Below are 22117 nucleotides of genomic sequence, written 5' to 3' on the forward strand. Positions count from 1 at the left end.
ATACCAGCGATAATATGTACCTAGAAAATCGCAAAGGACAGCTCTGCCAGTAAGAGCTGTCCTTTGCGTTAGAGGGACTTGAGGGTTTATTACCCAGAAGTCCCTCTGACACGTGCGCCATGGGGGGAGCTGGCATCCGATTGGATCCCTCTCAGGGGGCATCCCAAAAAGAAGCCCATAGGATTCTATTGGATAACGCCAGCTACAGATTGGCGTTACCCACTGGGTCGAAGCACTGAAATGCATCAAATTCCAGGGCTTAGTACAAATGTGGTTAAACCCCAGATAATGGCATTTTCGGGGTTTTAAAGCATTTTTTAGCTTAGTACATCCTGGCTTACAATTCACAATAGTTTAACGTGATGGCGCATAGCCTAATGCCGGCCCGCCAGCTGCGTCTCCTTTCCGAGCTTCTCCTGGAGAGGAGATATAAAAAGTTGGCAAGAATGCATTTAAAAATAACCAAGGTTTGCATAGAAAAGAGGGCATATAAAACTCTTGACGGGGATGGATGGGGTTAATAATGTGAAAGGAGTGGTAATTTAGGAATTGACAGTTGCTAAGTTACAGGGATAGGTTGTTTGTCGTTAAGGGGGGAATGGTTACTGGGCTTATGGGTAATGTTTGTAGGTTAGTCAGCCTCTTTGATTCTGATCTGCAAGCAGGGAAGTCATATTCAGAGCTGTTAGATATTGCATATTGTCTTTCTTTTTATTCTCTAATTTCTTATCTTTCTTTTTTCTCTATCTTTCTCTTTTCTTGGATTCTGATCTGCAGGCTGCATGGTTACACTCAGGTGTAGTTCTACATTTCTTTTCTTTCTAACCCTGTCCCTAACCTCTCTCTCTTTCTTCTTTCTGTATTCTAACTTCACTTATTTCTCTCTGTGTGATCAGGAATAAATAGCTCCATGAGCAAGGTCTTTGCCTAACATGTAATAGGGCCCAGATATGTATAATGGAGTATTCATAAGTTAATCTATCACAAATGTGTTCTTGCGCAATTTTACTAATATCACGCTAATATATACATTCTATGTCCTAAATGTACTAATTTACATTACATGGGTTTCCATGAGTTTAATAGAGTTGGGGTATGTCTTGGGACCCTATGACCACATAGGGAACTGAAGCGTTCTCCGCTCCCTCTTTCACCGCGTGCCCAAGGTGGAGTCAGTTTGTGAATGGTATCACGGGCTCATAGCAAAAATCAAGTATTGGTCACCTATCACCTTCTGTTATTCTTCACTTGTTTACTCACTTTCTCTGTTATAAGTTTTTGTCATAAGCGTAAAGGCATAGGAACTCCACGTTTCGGGGTGTCATTTTTCTTTCATCCATATGATTTCCCCTTATGCTTTCTGTAGCTGAATTGTATTGATCCACGTACAGTAATTTATGCTCTTCACCTGTAGCCGGTGCTCGTGCATACTGGACCACTTAGTGACTGGGGTTATTTTCTTTTGTCTATATAATTTTTCCCTGGTACTTTCGTTAGTTGTATTGTATTTATTCCGTTTGGTTTATTCTGGCCCTTTCCCTATAGCCGGCGCTCACGGTTTGGTTTTTCCTTACCCATGAATGGGTGTTTTTTCCATACCGGTTTAATTTGAGGGCTGTGTCTAATACATGGTGTGACCATACATAAGGTACGTTCATGCAATAGCTGCTGGCATGATTGCAGGTATCCCCTCAGTGGCCCAATTCCTACTCAAGCGTGGGTTCTGGCCTTTGGGAATATTTGTTTTATATGTTACTTTTTGATGTGAACATTTTTTATATTCCAAATATAGTGCATAGGAGTTGGGCGAGCTACACATTTCTGCATTGTAGTCTCATCCCTATTCCAATCGAGACCTAATCAGATATATATTTATCTTATTTTACAAACAGGTACAGGTTTGACACGAGTCCACCCCCAAATGCATCGCTCTTCAAATTACAAAATATCTCATACGCACCCCCTTTTATTTACAAATATATGTTTATAGAAGTTAGAGAACTCCACAACTTACATTGCATTCTCAACCCCATTCATATATACCTAATCATAGTTATATATAGTTTACATAGGGAAACAAGTTTGTCCCGAGTCCATCACCCCTACATACAACGTTCTTCAAGGCACACCGTGTCTTATACACAACCCTCTGTAATTTCGGAACATGCCTACGGCTTGGGTTTCCCCGGGCCGTGGGTTGTGATCTCCTAATGGCTTGGTGACGCGTGGTCAGTGTTTATGCGGGTTTGCCAATATCGGGGATTACTACATTCCTCGATTCAGGAGCCATCGCTGCGCTGCTTGTGTCAGTGGGGGTGCTCTGAGGCCCCTGCTGTTATAACATTCGGGGGGCTCTGTTTACAACAAGGGTTGGCATTGTTTGCTCCCTCAGCATCCGCCATGTCGGCGTGCTGGGTCCACTCATACAGCAGTGAGGTTTGATTGGTGTCCCGTTTTCTCTTTACACTGCTGCGCCTGCGCATGCGGTGCATTGCCTGAATGCAAGAGACCCTGGAGTTCGATACTGCCCCTGTTTTTCTTTTATTTCAGACATCGATGTGGCCCGATCCCCTCCTACCTCCACCTCAGGGATCGATTTGTCGCTTCTGTTGTCAATGATGGAGTCGTCAGCACAGATGATACCCCGTACAATCCTCAAGCCACCATGGAGAGTTTTCGCATGTCGGTCCTTGGCTCCTCAGTCCCTTGATCGCCTATCAGACTTTGTGGCAGCAGTGAGAGACTTTCTTGCAGTCTCAGCTCGGCAGGGGATACAGGCTCTATGATGATGGAAGTCCAACGACTATTTCATGTGGACTAATGATGTGTAATGTTTGTTTGTGGACTTGAGTGCTCCGGCCAACTTGCCACCTCGAGGGATTTGCCCTATTTTTTGCCCTGCTTAGGACAACGTTTGGCTAATACTAATAGTTAAACTGAATGGAAACTAATAAACAATAAGAATATGAGAATGACATTATTAACAAAATAAAAAGATCCAGCAGGTTTTTTGTAGGTTTTTACCTCGGGTCAAGTCCTCCTCCTCCCCTTTTCCCTCCCCACCTCCTCCTCTGGTGATGTTTACTATAGTTACATGTTCCTCATCTATTCGTTTGTGTGCACTATGGGTGATTACCTGGTTTCTAGGCCCGTCTAACTGCTTGGTCACTTTTATTTTGGGCTGCACAGTCCAGTTTTTTCATCCGATTCCTCTATTTCGTGGGATGTTTTGTTGCTTGGTCTACAGACGGCAGCAGATTCCTTTGGGTGGCATTGTGTGTTGGTGATCTGTGCCAGGCTTACTTTGCGCATGGTTAGCGGGGTTGTGATTGACAGGGCCTAGAAAATGGTGGACAAATGGGTGGCTGGACACTTTTTGGGGTAGGGCGGGAATGCAATGCATTATCAACTACTCAGAGTCTAGATTGCCCATTTTTTCGAAGAGATGGGGTTAATTTCATGGAGGAGAGGAATTGTTTGTTCCCCTTGGAGCATTTTTCAGTGTTGGGGGTTTTAGTGAGATAGGTAGTATGGTGGCGGGCCTGGTTAATTAATGGGAACCATGTGTGGCGGGGAGAGACCGGCAGTCTGTAAAGCGTCCATATTGCTGCAGTAAGGGCGGTGCACACCCGTTCAATGCACGGGTTAGGCTGATTTCACCCTACTGGGGTCAGCAGCGCCTCTCATCCGGGAGGGCTAAAATCGTGCATCGGTATGGGTGTTGGATACCGTCTCACTTGCTAGAAAGGGAGAGTTGGCCCTTGCAAGTATTATATTGGCATGGGTGTCTTACTTGCTTAGAAAGGGAGAGTTGGCCCTTGCAAGTAGCTCACTTACCATTGTGGGATAGTTGGCCCTGGTAAGTTGGGCACATCTTTTGTCTTTTGCCTAAGTCAAGCTGGCGCCGGTGGTTTGCCGTTCTTTCCTCTGCCACCATACTCATTATTGTAATAAATAAAGCTGACCTTTTATTTTCAAATGGCATTAACTTGGTCTGTGTCTTTATTTTGGAAATAGTGTGGTTTGAAGATTATGGTTACATCCATCATCTGACAATAGAGGTTTAAAATAACCAAGGTTTGCATAGAACAGAGGGCATATAAAACTCTTGACAGGGATGGATGGGGTTAATAATGTGAAAGGAGTGGTAATTTAGAAATTGACAGTTGCTAAGTTACAGGGATAGGTTGTTTGTCGTTAAGGGGGGAGTGGTTACTGGGCTTATGGGTAATGTTTGTAGGTTAGTCAGCCTCTTTGATTCTGATCTTCCACCCTCCCTTCCCTATTGTGTCTTGTGTCGGCTTTATTTCATGGCGGGGAAAAACCGGCAGTCTGTAAAGCGTCCATATTGCTGCAGTAAGGGCGGTGCACACCCGTTCAATGCACGGGTTAGGCTGATTTCACCCTACTGGGGTCAGCAGCGCCTCTCATCCGGGAGGGCTAAAATCGTGCATCGGTATGGGTGTTGGATACCGTCTCACTTGCTAGAAAGGGAGAGTTGGCCCTTGCAAGTATTATATTGGCATGGGTGTCTTACTTGCTTAGAAAGGGAGAGTTGGCCCTTGCAAGTAGCTCACTTACCATTGTGGGATAGTTGGCCCTGGTAAGTTGGGCACATCTTTTGTCTTTTGCCTAAGTCAATCTGGCGCCGGTGGTTTGCCGTTCTTTCCTCTGCCACCATACTCATTATTGTAATAAATAAAGCTGACCTTTTATTTTCAAATGGCATTAACTTGGTCTGTGTCTTTATTTTGGAAATAGTGTGGTTTGAAGATTATGGTTACATCCATCATCTGACAATAGAGGTTTATACATCTCTGCTTAACAACGGAGCAGAGGTGACGGAGGACTTTGGCGTAGGGAGGAGGGGAGAGAGCGATGCACATACTGCATGGTATTATCTAATCTCATTACTATGTGTGTTCGGCATTGTGCCGTCACTGAGCTCTGATTCCTCTAAATTCACCCTCTGGCAGATAATCCCGCAAAGTCACCAAGAGGAGGCAAATAGAAAGCAAGGAGTAGAAGTGAGCCATCTTTATTCCATATTTGCCCTGTGTTTTTACATTTTTTCTGCACTATATTTCATAACAACATTCATCATCAGTATACATTCAAAGAATTTACTTAGGACTGGACTGTGCAACTGCTATCTGTTTTCCTTCATCTTCTGGCTATAAGAGGCTGTGGGAGTATTTATCAAAGCTGGGAGAGAGATAAAATTGAGAGAGATAAAGTACTAACCAATCAGCTCCCAATTAACATTTTGCAGGCTGTGTTTATAAAGTTATAGTTAGTTGGTAAATTATTTTTTAACATTTTATCTCTCTCCCAGCTTTGATAAATACCCCCCATATCCTTAAACATGTCTTCATGTCCAGTGAGCATAGCTAACCATCCTCCCTACATACTGTGTACAGCTATATACTTCTAAAAGCTTTATTTAAAAAATGTAAAAAAAAGAAATGGACTATAAATATAGAACACAATCTAAAACTTAAAATTTAGTTTTTGGGTTGAGTTCACTAATTATAAACTTACTTCCTAAGTCAGCCAAATCATCAAGTCTCCCAGACGGTTAAAATGATGGAGCTTTCCCCTCAGCTACTAAGAAAACATATAGGGGTGTTACAAATCTTCAAACAACACCCCATTTACATGAATAACAGATCTGAGAGGTGCCATATTGCCAACATTATTATGCTAAGTTGTAGTAGCAGAAAGGAGACCAATTCTGGACCATTGAAGACATTAGATGTTCTGACAGATTAATCGTGGGGAGGTAAATCGTATTTTATCATATTTACTTCAATCAAAGTTTACAGTTTTGAGCGGTCGGCTCCTTTAATTACTGCTGAGTGGAAAACATACTGCTAAGGGCGAAAGCATACCTAAATTCCAGGACAACACAACCCAAAACACAAATATATATGTAAATGTTTCCATTTATTGGCAGAACATAGTCTCATTATTCTGTGTTATACGTGATAGCACAATAATGTACTGTGCTTTGACTATCAAATAAAGTAGAATACAGAATTGTGGGAAGCACCATGTAGACTTGAATATCTGTTATCTAATTGGAAAGCATAAAACCAGAACACAAAACTGGGGAAGGGAATTAGTAATATATCCATATGGGTAAAGAAAAGAAAACCCTACATTATAAGCGGTTTATTTTAATTTTCTTTTTAATTATTCCTAGTAAATGTTCTTTCTCGGCATATTTGTGTTTGTTATTATAAGAACTGCCTTTGACTTAAAGCTCCAGTATTACCAGGAGACTCACAAATTTTGGAATACAACCCTTCAGCTTTCTGCCCCTTCTCCAATGGCGTGGTTGGAATCGCAAGGGGTGGGGCTAGGATGATGGGATTAGCAGTGCCGCACCACCACCACCCCTACAGCCTACTGCCTGGACACAACTAAGGATAATGGCTCCACATCAATACGGTATTTCATTTGTATTTATTCTAGCAAAGCTTTAAAAGAAACCGAAAAATAACTTACAGAAATCAGACGGAGGACTGGCTTATCTCCTCCCACAGTTGTCACACTCCATTCACAATACCAGTGCTCGGGCAGTGTCTCATTGTGTAGTATATCGTCTTTTAGTTCCCTTTACTAAGTGCAGTTATTATTGAATGGTGGTTGTAACGGTAATAGTGAATTAGTGGATCCAATTACCGAGGGAGGGGGGAGCGGAAAGATGGCTGGTGGGAGGGGGGAACAGGGAGATCGCTGCTGCCTGCTGGTGCTAAAACTGTGTATTCACAGTCATATAGTGAATACATAAACATATACATTGTAATAATCAATGTGACCACAAAAAAAACCTGTAAAGGGCAGGCGTTGGGACCAGAAAGGGGAGGTGCCAATACAGGAAAGAGGAAGAGTCATAATTAATCATTAAATCGCCCCCCCTAAAAGAACAGTCTAGATCCGCCCCTGTGTAATAACCACTTGCCTTTGAAACAAAATATTTAGACAAGGCTTCTCTTAGTAAAATATAACAAATTTAATATACATAATCAAAATTAGCAATTATGAGATATAACAAATCTACCACATAATAAAACATACATGTATAAAATAGTATCACTTGGACTTAAATCGGTCCTTGTATAAAACGATGTGAAATATGAAACCAGGTAACTTGAGTATAAATCCTCACTAATGAAATGCAATTAGTCACAGTCTCCTGTATAGTTTAGTTGCATACGTATAGTGTGCAATGCTCAGCAGCAAGTTAAAAAGCACAAATTGGGATTCTTTACCTTAAGTGCACAGGATCCAGAGGCAATGCTTTCACTCAATATTAGTGTCTGCCTCCTCGTATAACTTGTGGAGGATGGCGGCAGCGCATCTCTGCTGTATGGCTCTCCTCCTGAGTCTGGGGAACCACAGTGTCTCTGTTTGCAGCGGCTGGTGCGGTATCCCAGCACTGATCGCACCGGGTCCTCCCCGTGGGGATCACTTACCTCTGGTTACAGCCGGTAATAGCCTCTTGATACTGGATTGCCGGGAGTCTCCCGAACATCGGGTTCCGCTCCCAGTCCCCCGAAAAAGTAGGCCAATCTCCCGGCTGCAGTCCCCCCGCATCACCCCGGACCACCACCCCCCCATCCTGCCTGCAGCGGGGCTGGCCGGTGACACGATTTGCGCTGAATCGCGTCATCGTGGAAATGCCGCCTGCTTCTCATTGTCATTAAGCGCGGCGTTGTGAAGAGGGGGCAAGGAAACAATGATGCGATCACGTGGTCACTCCCTGGCCTTGCCCCAATACATCATCATCGCCTGGCCACGCCCCCCGCTGTATACAGACATTCAGCTCCCTCCCTGGAAGGAGGGAGCTGAATGTCGATAAGTATGAACTACGATCTGTCCCCTAGCAAAGCTTTTCGGAGTTTAGCCCCTGTAGTTTACATCATCTTCAGGTGGTGTAAACTACTGTTAGCCAATGGGGGCACCCAGTGCAGGAGAGAGCTCTTTCGATCTTTCCCCGGCAGCCCACAGCCAGTTCCGGAAACTGACACTGTGCGAATGAGCAGTGTTAGCTTCCCCGGGGAAGTCTTTCACTTCTGTGAAAGGCTTCTCCTAAATGCCGGGGATATAACTCGCACAATCGGGATATTTTCATATTTCCAGCGAGATGGATACATAATACATAGACCCCTTTATTTATTTATTTTACTGTATTGCATTGTTTAGTCGATCTCCTTATACGGTTCAGTTTTGTACTTTGCACGGAGAAGAGGTGGTGTTTTAAATGTAATTGTTTTTTTGTAGAACTCTGCAGAAATATGGTGCACCGTATAATTATAGAATAATAATAATCATCATCGTAAAAACAAAAAAGAAAAAGAATTAAGAACGCAGGTTTATACTTTCAGAAAAGTGCTGACCCTGTGATTTGTGAACCACCTCTTTGTAAGAGACAACGACATTTGAAGTGGAATATCCCAATGAAGCTTGGGTATCAGTGCCATGTTGTATAGTAGCACGTAATCAGCATGTATATTTGTTTGTAGATTCAAGAGAGACATAATTTGGAAGCATAACAAATGAATCATTTTATGTTCACTAATTTATGACCATACAACATATGTGGCGTGCCACCTGCAATATAACATAGCTCAGGCTGCTGGCTTTTCAGTATAGCCCCCAGCTGCTTTTACTTCATCCTGTTTTTCATTTCCTCAATTAACTCTAGAAAAATATCTCCCTGGAATCTCTTGTGTAGCAGACGTTGGGTGGTTAAAGTGGCGTTCCAGGAGGAGCTGCTTCTTACATAGACGGCTCTCTATTTCCTTTAAACACAGGGCCAGAAAACATTTATATGGTACATGCACTCACAATAGGAGTTGTAAACATAGCATTTATATAGTAATCTGTCATAGCATTATTATCTGTTATTTATATGGTGCCACAAGGGTCCCGCAGCGACATACAAAGCACGTAAGTATAACAAGGCGAGAGGAAAAAATGGGCAAATCTGGGAGACGTGGTTACACCCTCTCTCCAGGAACTGGTAACCAAATAGTATGTGATGCTCCAGGAAGAGGCGTCACGCACTCTGCCCAGGGGCAGCTCCAGGGGGGAGGGGAGGGGGAGGTCCATGCGCCCACCTGTAACATTTCTTCTCACTGCCCACAACCGCTGCAGGAGCGTCTATATAGCAGCACAGTCACAGACGCACATTGAGTAGTAAAAGAGAGGAAACTGTTTAAGCTCAGTGGCTGTGCTGCTATGAAGACGCGGCCGTAGTGGTAGTGGGCAGAGAGGGGAATTTTACAGGTTGGGCGGTCGTGACATGAGCCCATGCCAGGCCCCTACAACTGACCCGGGTTAGTAGTAACCACCCACCCCCCTCTCGGCGCCCTAGAACATGAGACACAAATTGTATAAACATTATTTTATATACAGTCACATCGCATGAATGGGTCAGGAATTGAAAGAACGGCCCACTGGTTCCAATTCACATTTGAACATTTCCGATTACTGCATACATGCCTACCCTCCAGGAAGTCGCGGGAGGCTCCCAATTTTTCGGGTAGCACCCGTACCTCCTGAAGGGTAGGCACTACTCCTACATTCTGCCCACTTCCTAGTGAAGTGGGCACCATAAGGAGAATTTTCATGCGGACCGGTGGGTCCGCGAGTAGGGGGCGTGACCTAATGACGCGATTCTATGCGAATCGCATCATTTTGGTCCATCCCTTATATAATATAGGAATCGGTATGAAATACCGGCTGATGCATGGCTGGCAGTTCGATTCCCGGGAGCGTCAGTCCGCCAGATGCAGAGATCCCGGTAGCGGCAGCCCGACAGCGCTGGAAATCCCGATCATCCCTAGGTAATTACAAACTAACCTAACCCCCCTAACACTCCTTATGGGTGCATAACCCTAACCTCCCCCCCGTGCCTAACCCTAATCCCCCCTCTAAGTGCCTAAACCTAACCCCTCCCCTTCCCCGCTGCCTAAACCTAAGTCCCCCGGGGGGGTGCCTAACCCTAAGTCCCCCCCCGGAGCCCTAAACCTAACCCTCCCCCCGCGGTTGTCGGCTCGCGGCATCCCTTCGATTGGGATGCCGGGCGCCGGTCTCCCGGCATCGGAAAAATGACAGGCGTCTAGATTTAGACACCTGTCATTTAACCCTCGCCGAGATAAAGCAATCGGGAAGTCGGCTGTCGGGCTTACGTCAGGCAGTTCCCCGATTGAATACCATATACGCAGTTCATGGCAAATTGCCGTGAGGGGGTAGGGCTTACTGATGCGACCCGTCCGGCCCCACCCCCAACACTTCCCACCTGAAAACTTCAATGTCGGATAATGGATTACCGTAGATATTAATAAACATCGGCAGTCACTTACTGTCCACCCATATGCTGAAATTTGTGGCCTAACTGTCCATAAAATCCAAAATGTATTGGCATCTTAAGACCAACAAAGCACAGAAAATGCAGCCTATCCTCGCTTAAGGCTCCCAACTCCTCCCTACTTTTTGTCATATTTGTTTATTATATAGCTCTATGAGACTGTATAAAAGGAATGCCCTAACCTCCCTTGCCCCCCCCCTAACCCTAACCCTCCCTTAGTTGTGCCTACCACTAACCTCCCTTCCTAGTGCCTAACCCTAACCTCCACCCTGGGGTGCCTAACCCTAACCATCCCTTACCGCTCCCTAAACCTAACCCTCCCGGGGGGAAGTCTAACCCTAACCTCTCCCTGGGGGTGCCTAACCCTAACCCTCCCCCTAGGGGTGCCTAATACTAACCTCCCCCCCAAAAGCTAACACTAACCCCGCTAACTGCTCTTAAACCTAACCCTCCTCCCCCGCGGCCCGTACTTACCTCGTTCGGTCATACCTCATCCTGGATTCCGGAGTCAGGATTATGATAGGCGCCAGTATTTAATGCCTATCATGAATCCTTTGCCGGCATTCAGCAGTTGGGATTGTGACTTAACTAAATCCTGTATAAAAGGCCTGTTGATGTGTTATTACAGATAGATATTACTTTCTTTCATTAGATATATTAATTTAACTTACTAATGAGACTAAAAGTAATGTGTGGCCCTTTTGAAGGTAAGAGAGCTGCCATATGCGGCCCCTGAAGTGTGTCAGGTTGGCTATTACAGTTTTAAATTAATAAAAGTTAATTAAACATAGACCAACAGAAGGTAAATTCAAGTTAAGTTAACATTTTACATATAGTATCACTAATAATAAAGAGAAAAGTATTATACATGAATGTATGTGCAGTAAAATATTTGTAATCATAACTAAGCTAAATATACCTTACACCTTAATTATATTTGTTTATATTTAACTACATGTTTCCAGCAGGCTGTCTGCAGATAAAAAAAACCCATTGCTTAGGATGGTGGTGCTTCTCTGATTTACATCATTCTGTAGCAGGGGAAAAGCAGAGTGTTAATCCAGTAAGAGATAATTTACTTGGTTAACACTTAGGGGCAGGACTAGTAATATCGCATTAGGACCCCATTTAACAACAAAACTTGCTAAAGGGTATATGTCATACTTGCCTACCCTCCCGATTCGGCCGGGAGCCTCCTGAAAATTGTGTACCGCTCCCAGCCCCCGGTAAAGCAGGCAAGCCTCCTGGCGGTCACTGACCCCTCTGCCTCCCCCCCCTCGTAGTAACACAGTAATGCCCTTTATTACACATTATGCCACACTAATACCCCTTATACTGTATATTGTGCCACATAGTAATGCCCCTTACACATTATGCCACACAGTAATGCCCATTGTAACACATTATGCCACACAGTAATGCCCCTTTTACACATTATGCCCCTCCCTCTCCAGCAGCCTATTACCCTCCCTCTCTCCACCTCCAGCAGCCTCTTACCCTCCCTGTCTCCACCTCCAGCAGCCTCTTACCCTCCCTCCCATGAGGATTGGAATGCCGAGGGTGTTGATCTGGAGTTGCACTGGCAGCAACCCTTGAAATTAGAGACACAGCGCCACCGTCATTCTGGCACCGGTCGCAAGCTAATCAGAGCTCGGAGACTGGCAATCACTGCAGATTGGCTTCTGGTCCGCGAGCTCCGATAGGCTCACGACCAGCGCCACATGAGAAGATGGTTGCGACGTGTCTATAGTCTCAATGGTTGCTGTCAGTGCAACTCCAAATCCACACCCTACCCCCGCCCCCCCTTAATCCGGCCCCTGGCACCCCCAAGTATCTGAGGGGTCTGTGGGGGCCATTGTTATGCCACTGTATATATGTATATATATTATATAAATATTTATAGGGTGGTCTGTAAGTGTGGAAACACCCTTATAAAAAGGAAATGAGTAAGGAAATAACTATATATAACACATTATGGAACACCGTAGTGCCCGTTACAACACATTATGGCACACTGTAAAGCCCCTTACAACACATTATGGCACATCGTAATGCCCCTTACAACACATTATGGCACACCGTAATGGCCCTTTACAACACATTATGGCACACCGTATACCCTTTTACAATACATTATGCTACACAGTAATGCCCCTAATAATACATGATGCCACACAATAATGCCCCTTATAACATTATGCCACACAGTAATGCCCTTTATTACACATTATGCCACTCTAATACCCGTTATAGCACATTGTGCCACACAGTAATGCCCCTTACACATTATGCCACACAGTAATGCCTATTGTAACATTATGCCACACAGTAATGCCCCTTTTACACATTATGCCCCTCTCCCTCCAGCAGCCTCTTACCCTCCCTATCTCCACCTCCAGCAGCTCTTACCCTCCCTCCCACGAGGATTGGAATGCTGAGGGTGTTGATTTGGAGTCACACTGGCAGCAACCCTTGAAACTAGAGACACAGCGCCGCCATCATTCTGGCGTCAGTTGCAAGCCAATCGGAGCTCGCTGACCGGCATCCGCTACTGATTGGCTGCCGGTCCGTGAGCTCCAATAGGCCCCCGACCCCCCTTAATCCGAGCCCTGGCACCCCCTAGTAACCGCAGGGTCTGTGCAGGCCATTGTTATGCCCCTGTGTATATGTATATATATATATATAAACAGAGAGATGCGGCACTCAGGGCTTTGAAGAAAACACTCAAACAACTCCCAGCAGTGTCAACGTTTCAATGTCAAAACAACATTTTTGTTTTTTATATTATGTGTGTCTACTGGGGGGGTCTGGCACTACTGGGGGCACTACAAAGGGGGGGACTACTACTACTGGGGGCATTGCAAGGGGGGGGGGGACTACAACTACTGGGGGCACTACAAGGGGGGGACTACTACTACTGGGGGCACCACAAGTGGGGACTACTACTGGGGGCACTACAAGGGGGAGGGGACTACTACTACTGGGGGCACCACAAGTGGGGACTACTACTGGGGGCACTACAAGGGGGAGGGGACTACTACTACTGGGGACTACTACTACTGGGGGCACTATAAGGGGGACTACTACTACTACTACTACTGGGGGCACTACAAGGGGGGGTGGGGGACTACTACTACTGGGGACACTACAAGGGGACTACTACTACTACTGGGGGCACTACAAGGGGGAGGGGACTACTACTACTGGGGACTACTACTACTGGGGGCACTATAAGGGGACTACTACTGGGGGCACTACAAGGGGGGTGGGGGACTACTACTACTGGGGACACTACAAAGGGGGGGACTACTACTACTGGGGACACTACAAGGGGGGGACTACTACTACTGGGGACACTACAAGGGGGGGACTACTACTACTGGGGACACTACAAGGGGGGGACTACTACTACTGGGGGCACTACAAGGGGGGGACTACTACTAATGGGGGCACTGCAAAGGGGGGGACTACTACTACTGGGGGCTCTACAAAGGGGGGGACTACTACTACTGGGGGCACTACATGGGGGGGAATACTACTGGGGGCACTACTGGAGGCCTGCATAAGGGTGTTCTCTCCTGTGGCACACGGGGGCACTGCATATGGGCACTACGACAGGGGGCTGCCCTAATCTTTATTTTTACCTTACATTAATCCCATATGGATCCGCCTCCTCCCTGGAACACTTGAGGGGGGAGGGGCGCCGTAGCACGCATATTCTTCGGACACCCTGGCTACACGCTACTCCTCTGCCAGGGCCGCCTGCATGCATTTGCCCCCCAGGCTAAAAGTTGCCAGCCAGCCCCTGTTTACAACATAATTCCATATGTGTTCTTTCATAGTTTTGATGTCTTCAGTATTAACCTGCTATGTTGAAAATAATTTAAATAAACAAAAACCATTGAATGAGAAGGTGTGACCAAACTTTTGACTGGTACTGTATATCTCGATAACCCGGCACTCTTCCAAATCCTGACACTCATGAGCTCCGGTGCCCTCAGTCATATGTGGATATGTTGGACACGGAAAATACTGCAGCACTCGGAGTCTTCAAAAAGTTGATTTATACAATTCAAATCATGCTAATACATAAGTCCTACATATATATATATATATATATATATATATATATATACACATATACAGTACCGTTGGTGCAGGCACTCCCATAACATATTCTCTGGCCGTGGTGCTCACTTGAGGGGATAAGTAGTGAGGCAAAAAAACGTCACTCTCCGGACTTAGAAGAAAAGCATCACAATCTCGTCACACGAGTCAACGTTTCGAGTTTAATCACAACTCGTCATCAGGTATGTCCTGATGACGGGTTGTGATTAAACTCGAAACGTTGACTCATGTGACGAGATTGTGATGCTTTTCTTCTAAGTCCGGAGAGTGACACTTTTTTGACTTACTACTATATATATATATATACTGTAATGTGTTTTCTAACTGTCCCCAAAAATGTCCCCACCAATACACACTGGCACTTATGTGTATCGTTGAAAATGTTTCATTTTTGCACATCTTTAGCCGTGCTGACTCCGAAGAAGAGGCTTCAGATGATCCCAGCAAGGAAACACAGGGCTGGCTTAATGCTCCGGGTACAGCCATCAGTGTACCATCAGCATTATAGTAATATTATGGACTCACAGTGATAATGAATGCAGGGCTTTTGCATTCTTTAGGCATCACAATGATGATGCATTGATGCTGCAGCAGCTTCTCTGTGTGAAAGTCAGTTAAGGAAACTAGTTGAGTAAAGAGTAAAGCCGGGTACACACTTGAAGATGTGTGTACTCGGCCGACGCACGATGTGATGAACGACATATTGTGCAGTCGTTTGACACCGCACTATATGTCGTTCACCGGACGCCTCCACAAGCATGGGGTCGTTCATCAAATTCAATGATTGAAGAGGATGTTGGGCTCGATCTGTTGATGCGATGAACGACCCCGCAGGAGCACGCATGGTTGCTCGTAGTGGGTAGACACTGGACAAAATGCCGGCCAGATCCGCCGGACCGGGCAACATATCGTCTAGAGTGTACCCAGCTTAAGACATAAAGAGGTGGGGGGGTTTGGTAGAGAGAACGAGAGGAAGAGGTGAAGTTAGATTGCATATCTCAATGCACTATGTTTATAAGTTAATCAGTTATGAAAAAACAACTACTTACCACAAGAAATCAGTAAAAAGAAAGAAAAAAAGGATTTATAACAAGTCAGGACAATTATACAGTGGTTACTTGTTATAGTGCTGTATCTTCTGCATATTTACACATACATATCAAAGGGCAAGGTGTATCAAACCATCTAAAGAGGACAAGTGGAGAAGTTACCCATAGAAACCAATCAGATTCTAGTTGCTACCATATTGAATCTAGCCACACCAAAAATGTCCATAGTCACATCCCCTTGTGGGATAAAGAAGTCACACAATGGATATATGATCTGGTCCTGCTTTCACAAAAGCCAGCCATATGAAATGTACACACAAGCTGCAAAAACAGTGAAATGTGCAGTATATGAAGAAAAACACTTTGTGACCAATGGCCAGTATTGCTTGCTAAGCCTACACAGTTATGCCTCATTGGACTGTAGAGTCCATGCATACTAGGGGCAACATTGAGAGTGACTGTGGTCAAAAGAGCTGTTTATTTTCCTGTACTCACAAAAAGGAAAATTAGTTTAGTAATATAGCAGGTGTACCAGGCACCACGGTGGTGCAGTGGTTAGAATTGTTGCTTTATAGTCTTAGAGGCATGTATTCAGTACCAACAAGGGCACTATCTATACATTTTCTCTATTTGTGTGGGCTTACACCAGGTACCCGGTTTCCTTACATGGCCCTAAACCTTGCTGATAGCCTGCTGACAAAATGGAAAATAGTATGTATGTGGTACTGTACTTAATGTAGGCAGGACTGCCATCAGAAATTGTAAGGCCCGGGACTGACAAAATAGACAGGGTCCCCCAGCTTCAGTCAGTAATCAAAGAAAAACTTTATTGAGGGCACGCCAGCCAATGTGGCGTAGGCAAGGTAGGAGGCAGAGCGGTATGGCGGCTGGGTGAGAAGTGACTTACGATTCACTTTACTCACTCTATTGTGTCGCAGCAGCTTGTGGGGCCTGGCCGCATTGATTTCAAGAGAGCAGGGACACCTTGTGCAGTCTCTGTCCGTGCCCCCTCGTCTCTCTCTGGCAGCCATCTGCGCAGTGCCACACGGGTAGGCTCTAGGCACTAGCGTGTGCCCAGAGTCTGCAGCGCATGCACAGGTCACCGGGAAAATGGCGCCGTGTTTTCCCTACTGCGCGTGCACAAAACCCTGAGAAAATGGCCGCGGTGGTCATTTTCCAGGCGATTTTGACAGCGCTGATACCGGCAGCGACATGAGACTCCGGCGGCGGAGTGGTAAGTAGTAAAAATATGGATGCAAGGTGTGCGGTGTGGGCCACCAGGACCCAGGGCCCCTGGGGAAGGTTTAGGGTTATGCTACTGTAGGGTTAGGATGCAGGAAGAGAGGATTAGGGGGTGAAGGGGGGAGGGTTAGGATACTTACGGAGCCCCTGTCAGGATTCTGAGCATCGGGATGCCACTGTTGGTCTTCTGACTGCCGGCATCCCAACTGCCGGTCTCCTGTATGTATTCCATTGGCGGAATAGCCAATCAATCATGTTTAATGCCGACACTGTTACAATGCTCTATATAACATTACAAAAGTGTCTGCATTGTCCCAATGATATCATTCTGTCAACACATCGACATTCATAATGTCAATGCCAGCATATCAACAGTTATGATGTCGACATAGACAGAATGTCAACATATGAAATGCATTAGATTTAGGGTAACTTTAGAGTTTGCGTTAGGGACAGACTTTTAACATTAAAAACATAGTGTCGACATTTTGACCTTAGCGATATTTCATCATTGTTGACATGTTGAATGTCGATATTGTGAGTATATCGACATAGTGACAATATCGACATTCTAATGTCTACATTATCAATGTCGACATGAAGAATGTCAACATAATTTAGCAAACCTTTTTTGCGTCGTTGTTATTAAATATGTCTGGGCAGAGACGAGTGACAGAGAAGAAGTCTGTTACCTACACAGGCCCCCACAGTTGTATTAGCAGTCATAGAATCTTGGTTTACAAGCTCATTAAGGGACCTGTTACATACAAGCTTTTGTTGTGAGACGATAGCCAGACAGTACAACAAAATTGCAGCAAGCAATGACGCAATGCAGCACGAGTCGCGCAGTAGTGCTCAGCAGCCACCGAGTGTCTATCAATATTGGTTTAGAGAGTTTAAATAGTTTAATGCAACACTGTAGAATTTTAGAACTACAGGTTGAGTCTCCCATATCCAAAATGCTTGGGACCAGGGGTATTTTGGATATCGGAATATTCCGTATTTTGGAATATTTGCATATCATAATGAAATATATTGGGTATGGGACCCAAATCTAAACACAGAATGCATTTATGTGTTATATACACCTTTTACACACAGCCTGCAGGTAATTTTATACAATATTTTTAATCATTTTAAGCATCAAATAGAGTTTTGTGTACATACATGAAACTTATTTATGTTTTATATACACCTTATACACACAGCCTAAAGGTTATTGTATACTGTATGTTAATGATTTTGTGCTTTAAAAAAAAGTTTGTGTACATTGAACCATCAGAAAGCAATGCTTTCACTTTCTCAGTCATACTAAAAATATTCCGTAATTCGGAATATTCCGTATTTCGGAATATTTGGATATGGGATACTCAACCTGTATATTATAATAAAAAGGTTAATTACTTTGCTTGTTATTGCTTCCCTAAACTTCTAATTCTGAAACATTCCTAAAACTACAGCATTTAAGTTTGCTATTGAAATTTTATAATATAATAATAAGTATTATTATTATATTATAAGGTAGAAATAATACTGCTGTTTGAGGTTGCACTAACTGAAAAAGTTAAATAAATAAATAAATATAAATACATATTTACATTTAAAGCTCCATCACTGCTGAAAAATGTAACTGGACTCCCCATATTATGGAGCATACACACAGTCAGATTTGCCAGATTTGTCAGATGAACGATTTGAACGATTTTACCAAAGATTTGAACGATTTTACCAAAGATTTGAACGATTTGAATGATTTAACGATTTTTGACTGTATTAAAATGAATGGAATCGTCCCAGTCTGACTGCAAACACATCAGATGTCAGATATCGTTATCTGACAAACGGGAACGCGCATCGTTCATCGTCCATCGTTCAGGCATGTCAGATATGTCAGATTTTCCTTCAGATATGAACGACTGAACGATTTTTAAATCGTTATCCTTCAGATCTGAAAGAAAAATCTGACCGTGTGTATGCACCATTAGATATTACTATGCTCAGAAGACAGATGGTTAAATTTTTAAGTACTTTCTACATAAATTAAAGTTAGTATTCTAAAAGTTACAAAATGAAGGATCCTGGGAAAGTATTTTTGTTCCCAATGTACCACGTCGTTTTTAACATTAAATTATGAGGAAACTGCAGTTTCTGCATAATTTTATGTATCGATCCTATGTACTAATAGCACAATGCAGAAGATTTCACAGAAATCTTCGGCAAAGTGCTATTTAGCACTTCAGATTGTAGACCTCATTATTATCAATGGAGACTACGATCTGATCCCTATGTACTAAACTCCAAAAAGTGAAGCATTTCGGAGTTTTGGGGCATATGTATCAAAGCTTGATGTGAGATAAAAGTGTGAGATATATATCACCAACCAATCAGCTTCTAACTTACATTTTGCAGGCTGTGTTTAAGAAATTATAGTTTGGAGCTGATTGGTGATATATATTTCACAATTTTATCTTACATCAAGCTTTGATACATATGCCCCTTAGCATGGGTAGTTTACACGATCTTCAGATGGTGTAAACTACTGTTTCCCCTGGCCAGCCCCGGAAGTTGACACTGTGCGCATGCGCTGTGTCAGCTTTCACCAGGGAATTTTTTCACTTCTGTGACAGACCTCCTAAATGCTGGGGATAGAACTCGCTGTCCCTGCGAGTTCCCCGGTAGTACATAGCCAGGATATTTTTATAAAAACTTATCCCCGGCAAGTTAGGTACATAATAATCGCGGCAGTACCGCGATTATTAGTACATAGACTTCCAAATTTGGCCTATTTTTGCCTAAATGATGGAAAAGAAAGATATTTATTCCAATGTTTCCAAAAAATACCCCATCTCTCCTGAAAAAATCTAAGAAGAAATTCACATTGGTAAACTAAATAAAAAAATAAATACAGTACAATAGTAGAAAAAGTACTTCCTGAGGAAACAGATGGACCCCAAACCTGAAATTAGCGTGGTCACGTAATATGGGGATGGGTGGCATCCAGTCATGCAACAGTTATGGTGCAAACCAGTTTTGTATATTAGGACTTTATTTTCTTTGTAATTTTAAGGAAAGTACTAGTACTTAACACAAAGACAATTGAATTACAATCTTTTTAATTTTTTTTAAAAGCAAACAATAAAAATGAAAACTAAGGCTTTTGTTTTGACACGTTATATAACGGAACACATTCCTCTTCAACTACATATTAAAATATGACCAAACATGCAACCACATACAGTACTGGAAATCTCAAAACATCTCTTCACAAAGTAAATTAAATATATATATATTGTATAGTTTTTTTGTATATATATATATATATATATATATATATATATATATATATATAGTATTTTGCATATATACTGTATATATATATATAGATATATATATAATACTATAGTTTTTTGCATATATATATATATATATATATATATATATACACACAATTGTATAGTTTTTTGCATATATATATATATATCTAGATGTCAGGTCGCACACACCTTCAGGAAGTAAATTGTGTGGGTGCCAGGTTATAGTGAGTCCAGCAACAATGCCAAAAGTTTTCCAAACAGGATAAACTTAAGGAACCAGCACACCACCATATATGAATTATCAATAGAACATGTTTAATATAGTATTAAAAAAGCATAAAAAGCCATCATGAGTGAACAAAGATTTGTACTCATCCATAACTGGGGACTTCTAGCAATAGAATGAAGATAATAGCCGGCTGTGTGTGTGTGTATAGATATATATATATATATATATATATATATATATATATATATATATATATATATATATATATATATTATATCTATATATATATATATATATCTATATATAGATATATATATATATATATATTTTTTTTTTGCATTTGAATATGTAATGCTAATAATGTTTTTTTTTAATGAATACATTTTGCTCAAAACCACAAAAAAGGAAGTTACAGTATAAAATATGTGACTGAACTTAACCAAGAGTATTGCAGACCACATCCATATTATTGTAATCAAATTGTGACTGTTATAACCAGACACCCACAATATTAAATAAGATGATTATGAAACATTATTCATAGCGCTTGTGGGGAAACTATTGCCAATAATGCTGGGGAAACCTTACAGACGTTGCTACCTTGTTGTGCAAGGAATAACGAATTAGCTGTGTGCACATTTGGGGCATCTGATTAACTATTTATGCTTTGCTCTCCTTATGTATCTACATTTTGCAGCTTATAGTACACATTGTCAGTCACCTGAATGTAAGCTACAGCCACTGCTCAAAACTCAGCCCAGAAGAAAATGTCTGTGAAACACAGGAGATAGTACTGACCTGTAGTAGAGGTTTGGATTGAAGACGAAACATTCATCATTACCAATAGCAGAATAAAGTATCCGCCTAAAATATATTCAGATTCCTAGTTAAACAAATGTATTATGAATTTATATCGGAGTAAAGTTTATAAGGAACTGTTAGGGAACTTACCAGCCATATCGTCAGTTATGTTACGTCCTTCATGTAAAAAAGACTCGTGCCTTCAGACTTCAGATAGCAGAGAGGATTAACCCCTCCTTCCAAATTCCACACCATCCTCCTACAAGTACTAGGATTGGCAGAGAAAAACGTAGCTTTGGGCTGAATGAGAATTACACATTCATAGTCACAGGTACTGCAGTGTTACAGTGTAATTGGTACGCTGTATGTTACACTGCAACTGGTGCAATGCATGTTACAGTGTAATTGGTGCACTGCATGTTACACTGTAATTGGTACACTGTATGTTACACTGTAATTGGGGCACTGCATGTTACAGTGTAATTGGTGCGCTGCATGTTACAGTGTAATTGGTGCACTGCATGTTACAGTGTAATTGGTGCACTGCATGTTACAGTGTAATTGGTGCGCTGCATGTTACACTGTAATTGGTGCGCTGCATGTTACACTGCAACTGGTGCGCTGCATGTTACAGTGTAATTGGTGCGCTGCATGTTACAGTGTAATTGGTGCACTGCATATTACAGTGTAATTGGTGCACTGCATGTTACACTGTAATTGGTGCGCTGCATGTTACAGTGTAATTGGTGCACTGCATGTTACAGTGTAATTGGTGCGCTGCATGTTACACTGTAATTGGTGCGCTGCATGTTACTCTGTAATTGGTGCGCTGTATGTTACACTGTAATTGGTGTGCTGCATGTTACAGTGTAATTGGTGCACTGCATATATTACAGTGTAATTTGTGCACTGCATGTTACACTGTAATTGGTGCGCTGCATGTTACAGTGTAATTGGTGCGCTGCATGTTACA

At 42.9% G+C, this 22117-nt stretch overlaps 1 protein-coding gene across 1 annotated transcript in view; it reads right to left on the reverse strand.

Moving 5' to 3' along the window:
- The window catches only part of PTGS1 (prostaglandin-endoperoxide synthase 1), a 126330-nt gene extending 104954 nt beyond the window's left edge, over positions 1–21376 (reverse strand). The window contains exons 1-2 of the mRNA XM_088466614.1: positions 21295–21376; positions 21142–21207 (exon numbers count right to left, since the gene is read on the reverse strand). Of these exons, the coding sequence (XP_088322740.1) occupies positions 21142–21207; positions 21295–21301 (73 nt within the window). The 5' untranslated portion in view covers positions 21302–21376. The remainder of the gene's footprint in view (positions 1–21141; positions 21208–21294) is intronic.
- Positions 21377–22117: the final 741 nt, after the last annotated feature.

This window comes from Taudactylus pleione, unplaced genomic scaffold (genome assembly GCF_031769625.1).
Source record: "Taudactylus pleione unplaced genomic scaffold, aTauple2 ptg000009l, whole genome shotgun sequence".
Lineage (NCBI taxonomy): Eukaryota > Metazoa > Chordata > Amphibia > Anura > Myobatrachidae > Taudactylus > Taudactylus pleione.